The sequence below is a fragment of the Colobus angolensis genome, unplaced genomic scaffold (assembly GCF_000951035.1).
Source record: "Colobus angolensis palliatus isolate OR3802 unplaced genomic scaffold, Cang.pa_1.0 Scaffold2, whole genome shotgun sequence".
Lineage (NCBI taxonomy): Eukaryota > Metazoa > Chordata > Mammalia > Primates > Cercopithecidae > Colobus > Colobus angolensis.
In genome coordinates this window covers 12,135,165-12,142,839 of record NW_012115154.1, presented here as the reverse complement: position 1 = coordinate 12,142,839, position 7,675 = coordinate 12,135,165, and the positions used below count along the sequence as shown (strand labels likewise).

Genomic DNA, 7,675 nt, shown 5'->3' with positions numbered 1-7,675 from the left:
GCTAGTTTTTTGTATTTTTTAGTAGAGACGGGGTTTCACCGTGTTAGCCAGGATGGTCTCGATCTCCTGACCTTGTGATCCGCCCGTCTCAGCCTTCCAAAGTGCTGGGATTACAGGCTTGAGCCACCGCGCCCGGCCCATGGGGTACTTTTCTATGACTCTCGGCTCTACTGGGTGAAGCTCACCCTGGTGTCAACTCACTGCTACTTCAGGGCTGCCCTGTGCATCTGCAGAAGTGAGAAGCCATTTGAACACACAGGAGAGTCCCTCACAGTGGGCTCCTCCGAGATGCGCATAGGGAGGCGGCACAGGCAGCCAGGGGCCTAAGGCAGGACTGCAGTCTACAACACTGTCCTCGTTAATCCGGGAAACTAGAAAAGACAGCAAAGGGACAGACACTGTCGTTTATTCCTTGCCCACTGTGTGTGTACCAACTCCAGACAAGGCATTTTTAGCCATATTCTTTGTTTTGTTTTATTATTTTATTCTATTCTATTCTATTTTTTGAGGCAGAGTCTTGCTCTTTCGCTCAGGCTAGAGTCCAGTGGTGCGATATCGGCTCACTGCAACCTCCACTCCCGCCAGGGTTCAAGAAATTCTCACGACTCGGCTTCCCGAGTAGCTGGGATTAGAGGCGCACGCCACCATACCCAGCTATATTCTGTAGACTTAGTAGAGACGGGTTTCGCCATGCTGGCCAGGCTGGTCTCGAACTCCTGAGCTCAGGTGATCCACCCGCCTCAGCCTCCTAATGTGCTGGGATTACAAGCATAAGCTACCGTGCCTGGCCTATCCGTATTCCTTTAATCTTCAAAAACAATCTTCCCAGGGCTGTATTATTCTCTTTTTGTAGATGGGGAAACTGAGGCTGAAGTCATTTATCCAAGAGGAACTGCTTAAAGGGAAAAATAGGCTCAGTTTTAGGCACAGCAAATTTTAAAAGACCTCTGGAAACTGCAGAATGCTACCAAATAGAGGGAGGCCCTCTCCATTAGGGCAGACTTTATAAATTGGGGGCCACTTTCCAACTTATCAGAGCTGTCAGAAGAAATGCATGTTTTGACAGGTCTATGACCTTTCTGTTCAAAAAGATCAGGTACTGTGTCAACTCAGGCTCACGAACTTAACTACCACCTGGATCTACCAGCCCCGCAGGATCTAGCCCCTCCCTCTCTGCTCCTGGGGTCCTGCTCTTCCCTGCCCCTGGCTCTCAGCCACCCCAAAGTGGTCTCTTTGCTGGAATGCTCTTTGCTCACTGCATTTCAGGTTTCAGCTTCATTGCCAGTTTCTCAGAGGCCTTTCCTATCACCCAATCTAAAATAATCTTCCAGTTCCTCCATATCACACCATCATGTTTTATTCTCATCATAGTGATTGCTGCATTTTATTTATCTTTCTATCTACCTATTTATTCTTCTTTCTTTCTGCTTCTAAAATATTCAAATCACAAAAAGGGAAACCTTATCTGTTTTCTTTCTTGCTGTATTCCCAGTGCTAGAACACTGCTTGGCCCACAGTAGAGAATCCAGTAAAATTTGGAGGTGAATGAATTTAGTTGTTTGCTTTTTTCATCTGTTCCTTCATCTGTTCTGACCAGCAGTGCATATCAGTATCTCTTAAATACATGAAAGTCTTTGCTTCCCCCTGCAGCAGCTGATAGAACCATGGCGACCACTGCCGCTGCTGCATTCGAGGCTCTCATGGATGGAGTGACATGCTGGGATGTCCCCAGAGACCCTGTCCCCAGTGAACTCCTTCTTATTGGAGAGGCTGCCTTCCCCGTGATGGTGAATGACAAGGGCCAGGTGCTCATTGCTGCCTCCTCCTACGGCCAAGGCCGCCTCGTGGTTGTGTCCCATGAGGGCTACCTGTTGCATGCTGGCTTGGCTCCATTTCTCCTCAATGCAGTGAGCTGGCTGTGTCCCTGCCCTGGGGCTCCCATGGGAGTGCATCCATCCCTGGCACCTCTAGTAAACATCCTGCAGGATGCTGGGCTTGAGGCACAGGTCAAGCCAGAACCAGGAGAGCCCCTAGGGGTTTACTGCATCAATGCCTACAATGACACCATGACTGCAACACTGATCCAGTTTGTGAAACATGGAGGGGGCTTGTTAATCGGGGGCCAGGCCTGGTACTGGGCCAGCCAGCATGGCCCTGAGAAGGTGCTCTCCAGGTTCCCTGGGAACAAGGTGACAAGTGTGGCCGGAGTGTACTTCACCGACACCTATGGGGACAGAGACCGGTTCAAGGTCTCTAAGAAGGTGCCCAAGATCCCACTCCATGTCAGGTGAGTGTCTGTTCCCCTCTTAGGGAGTCTGACTCAGGGTAAACAATAGAGTTGGTTCCCCTCTTCAACGAGCGTCCATTTTTCAATACAGGTGATTTTCCACCCAGTTTGGAACCACCACAAATCAAAAGCAGGATGATTAAAATGCATCAAGACACAAGAGAGGCTGGGCCCTCACTGCCACTCCCTCCTGTGGCCAAAGCTGAATAGAAAAGCTTGTCTTACCACTCTATCTCCATGTCTAGTGCATAGAACATAGAGAGTGCTCATCAGTACCTCTTAAATGCATGAAAGAATAGTTGTTTGTTTGCATGAGCACCTACTGTTGGTCACGCCTCATTCTGGATAATGGGGGTCTAGCAGAGATCAAGGCAGGCAAATCATGCCATCATGAGGTTTGTATTCCAGGGGAGAGACAGGCAATTAAGGAAACTAATATGTATGTGCTCTGTCAGGCATTGCTAAGATCCATGAAGGATAAAAATATAAGTGGATAGCATGACAACTGGAAGGCTGATGGAGGCTATTTTATTTAAGGTGTTCAGGGAGGTCCTATCAGTCAGGCCAAGTTGGATTGGTCAGGATTTGTTGGCATTGCTAGCAGAAGGGATTTAGTGTGGGGAATTGACTATACCCGTGATAGAGGAGCTGAAAATACACACAGGGGACAGCAAGAAACCCAGAGATCAGCAACAGCAGAACCAGCAGAGGGAGATGGTGGTATTACTGCAGTCCGGGTGCTGCGGCCACCTGGTAGAAGGTGGAGCCATGCTACGCCTTCCCAGCAGGAGCTGGAACACAGATGCAAGGTCTGTCTGCTGGGAGCTGGAGTCTCAGAGAAGACACTGTGGTTACCAGAAATACAGCCTGAAGAGAGAAGCAAACACTTAGCCTCCTTCCCTCTTCCTTCCTGATTTCAGTCTTCTACCTCTGCCTCCCATGGGCTGAACCCACCAGGATCCAGGGAACAGGGGAGCCACAGATATGCACTTTTCTGCAACACGGAGGATGACCAAGATGAAAGGGGAATGGAGATGAGTACAAACAAGCCCATGGCTAGCTTGGAAGGCTGGTCTGGTAGGTGACACTTGAAAGGAGACCTCAAGGAAGTGAGGGAATGAACCATGTGGGCATCTGTGAGAGGAAGATTCCAGGCAGAGTGAGGAGCGAGTGTGAAAACCTGGAAGGGAAGCCTACTTGGTATGTTCCAAGGGAAAGGGAGTGGCCTTTCTGTAACGTCAGAAGGCTCTGCAAAGCCCTAGGGCAGAATAGCTGAAGGCAGCTGTTCTGTGACCCTGAGGCAGAGGGCAAGGAGTAGGTACAAGTGACTGTAGGGGAATTTGTCTTGATCAAACTTGTTTGTTTGAAGTTGTACAGGAGCTGACATTTGAACATCCGCATGCATGATGTTCTCTGAATGAAGAACAATAAATGTTAGTCATTTATGGATTGTGTAGGCTCCAGGCTTTTGGCATTATACCTGCAGTAAATAAAAGCAAGCAGCTTCAGCTTCTTGGAGCTACTCTCTGGCCACTAGAGCCAGGCAGTCACCTAGCTGTTCTTACACAGCATACCTGTGTCTGAGCACTCATTTCATCCATCAGCCAGGGACACACCTGGCAATCAAGGAAGCCAGAATGATGGGAGCTCAGTGAATGACAGCTCAGGTCATGTAAGAACTGACAGGCCAGGAGTAGAACTTTAGATCTTATTTGCAGTGAGATGGGAAGGCATTTTGTATTCTCTACAGAAGATTGCTATGATGTGACTTAACCTTCAAAAGGAACCCTGTGATTGATGGTGGAGAACAGACTGTGGGAGGCAAAGGTGGAAGTAGCAGACCAATCAGGAGGCCACTGACATAGACCACAGGAGAGATGGTGGTGGCCCAGACAAGGCTGGTAGAAGCTGTGGAGCTACTGAGAACCGGTTCCCTTGTGGACATACCTCAAAGGGAGAACCCAACAGGCTTGGCTGATGGATTGAGTAAGGAGAAAGAGGATTTGAGACTTTTGGTCTGAAAAAGACAAAAAATTAAACACAGGTGCTGCTGTTTCGTGATCTGTGAAAGGACAATGAGAAAATGGATTAGAGGAGATCAGGAGTTTCATTCTGGATGTTTTGGGTTTCAGATATTAGTAACTACTTATGTTTGCCCACATGTACCAGAAGCCTTAGTATAGCAGATTAACCATATAGCTGTTTAATTTTTCTATGAAACATGAACTAGGGGTAGGTAGTCCAACTCTGGGGCAGTGACTCCATGATGTCCCATGGTCGGTCTCTGTCTCCCTATCACTGCCTGCCCCTGTCATGGTGTGTTATTTTATCCTTATGGCTACAAGATTGCCACTACTACCCCAGGCACCATAATTACACCCATGCAATAATAAATTGGAATGGATACACCTACTTTAAGTTTATACAATCATATATTTTCTGGAAGTCCTAGACTTCTATTTATATTTTAGTGGCCAGCCTAGTTAGATCAGTAGTTCCAAACCTTTTGCTCCCAGGGACCTGTTTTGTAGAAGATAATTTTTCCATGGACCTGGCAGGGGTTTCAGGATAATTCAAGTGCATTGCATTTATTATCCACTGTATTTCTATTATTAGTACATTGTAATATATGATGAAATAATTGCACAACCCATCATAATGTAGAATCAATGGGAGCCCTGACTTCCAGACCTAACTACCAGAAGGTCTGAAGGGCTGGCTATTTTTAAATGGGCGCTGGTGTCTCTGAAGAAATCAAGATTCTGTAGAAAGAAGAAGGGGCATTCAGATACTAGTGAGCAGCTGGCAGTGCCCCAAACCCTCAGCCCCAAACTCTGGACCTCTTTGAATTCCTTCCCTTCTGAGAGATTTGGGGAGGGGATGGGTTTTCTCAGAGACATTACAGTGGATCTGATTCACTTCAACTTTTTTATTCTAACACTAAGGAGGGACAAGCAGGTGAAATCGCATCACCATAATGCCTCTTAATTGCCCCAAGGGACTCTCCTATTTAGCTAACTCCACCTGCTTTTCTTCATCTATACCTACATTTTTAATCCCTGCCACCAATTCTCAGGTATATTTTGTGTGTTTGTTATTCTAACCCTTAATTACTGAAAACATTAAACATATGCAAAAGTAGACAGAAGAGTACAATGAACCCCCATGTAGCCATTCCCCATCCCCAAAATAGTCAACTCCAGTTCTATCTTATTTCACCCATAGCCCCACTCTTCCCCACCCAAGATTATTTTGAAACAAACAGCAGACATCATGTCTTTTCATCTGTAAGTATTTAAATATACATCTCTAAAGGTATGAAGTATTTTGAAAACATAAATGCAAGTCACCATTATCACACCGAAAAGAATAATTCTTTAGCATCATCATTTATTTCCATGATTGTCTTATTTTTTAAAATTTGTTAATGTTGGGCCAGGCGTGGTGGCTCGCGCTTTTAATTCCAGTACTTTGGGAGGCCAAGGTAGGTGGATCACTTGAGGTCAGGAGTTTGGGACCAGACTGGCCAACATAGCAATACTCTACTAAAAATACCAAAATTGGCCGAGTGTTGTGGTGCACGCCTGTGGTCTTAGCTATTCGCGAGGCTGAAGTTGGAGAATCACATGAACCCGGGAGGTGGAGGTTGCAGTGAGCCGAGATCGTGCCATTGGACTCCAACCTGGGCAACAAAGTGAGACTCTGTCTCAAAAAAAAAACAAGAAATGAAAAAAAATGTGTTGACATTGACATTTAAATAAAACCCAAATATTCTGATTTCCTGATACAAATTTTTTATCTCTTTTAAGATACACTTTTCCTTTCCAACTTTCTATTTCTTGCAGTTTTGTTGCTATTGTTGAAGACACCAGCTACTCCTTATCAAACAGTTTCCTTCAGTCTGGACTTTGAAAGTAGACCTCAAGGAAGTCAAGGAATGAGTCATGAGGGCATCTGTGAGAGGAGGATTCCAGGCAGAGTGAGGAGCAATGGTGAAAACCTGGAAAGGCAAATGCATTGCCTTCCTATGGTATCGTTTAAAACGGGGGTACCAGTCTATGGCCTATTAGGAACCAGACCTCACAGCAGAATGTGAGCAGTGGGTGAGCAAACAAAGCTTCATCTGTATTTACAGCTGCTCCCCATCACTTGCATTACCACCTAAGCTCCACCTCCTGTTAGATCAGTGGCAGCATTAGAGTCTCATAGGGACACAAACCCTGTTGCAAACTGCTCATGCAAAGGGTCTAGGTAGTGTGCTCCTTATTGAAAATCTAATGCCTGATGATCTGTCACTGTCTCCCATCACCCCCAGATGGGGCCATCTAGTTGCAGGAAAGCAAGCTCAGGGCTCCCACTGATTCTACATTATGGTGGGTTGTATAGTTAGTTCATTATGTATTACAATGTACTAATAATAGGAAAAAAGTGCGCCATAAATGTAACGCACTTGAATTATCCTGAAGCCCCTGCCAGGTCCATGGAAAAATTGTCTTCTATAAACACATCCCTGGTACCAAAAGGTCAGGGACCACTGATTTAACGTATTCATCTTTTCCTTGTGTTTTCTGTATAATACAAATTAAAAGTTAGATCTCGATTTTAGGTCAGGATTGACAAACTTAGACCAGCCCCTGTTTTTGTGAATGAAGTTTTGTTGGAGCACAGCCATGCCCATTCATTTACAAACTGTTGCTGCTTTCAATCTCCGGTGTTTACCATTGTTGAGTAGTTTCAGCAGAGAAAACATGGCCCATATTTATCTAAAATATTTGTCAGGCCTTTTAAGGAAAACTCTCCTAACTCCTGATCTAGAGGTTTGATCAGATTCATGTGTGAATTTTTGACCTACTTTATAGGTAGTAGTATGCGCTTCCACTGGGTAGAACACAGTGGTCTAACTTTCTCTTTTACTGTGAGGTTGGCAGTCCTTAATAACCATTGCTTAGCCCTAGACCCATTAATTTGTGTTTATAAAATGATGACTTTAAAATGTTAATATTCCTTTTATTTGTTATTTGGAATAGTTGTGTAAAACACACTTTCCTTCACCAATTACATACTCTATGGTATAATTTATATAGGAAAGGCAAAATAAATACTTAATTCTCTCTTTCTCATTTTAAAACCAGTTTCCAATATTGAGTTGGTTCCCTAGCATCTTCCAGAGGTCACCAATATTTTTAAATTTTTCTTAGAATTCTTATGAAATCATGATTGGAAACACAATGTGTTTCATTTATTGTCCTTACTGATGTTGAAATTGTCCTGTTTGGTCATTGTGAGCCAATTCAAGATGATTCCTAAATCTTTTTTTTTTTTAGATGGAGTCTTGCTCTGTCCCCCAGGCTGGAGTGCAGTGGCCGGATCTCAGCTCACTGCAAGCTC

At 45.0% G+C, this 7,675-nt stretch overlaps 1 protein-coding gene across 3 annotated transcripts in view; it reads left to right on the top strand.

Moving 5' to 3' along the window:
• TCAF2 (TRPM8 channel-associated factor 2) overlaps nucleotides 1-7,675 on the top strand; it is a 27,436-nt gene that overhangs the window by 1,525 nt on the left and 18,236 nt on the right. For all 3 annotated transcript variants that reach the window (XM_011941390.1, XM_011941392.1, XM_011941391.1), the window contains exon 2: nucleotides 1,651-2,287. In XM_011941390.1, the coding sequence (XP_011796780.1) occupies nucleotides 1,665-2,287 (623 nt within the window). In that variant the 5' untranslated portion in view covers nucleotides 1,651-1,664. The remainder of the gene's footprint in view (nucleotides 1-1,650; nucleotides 2,288-7,675) is intronic.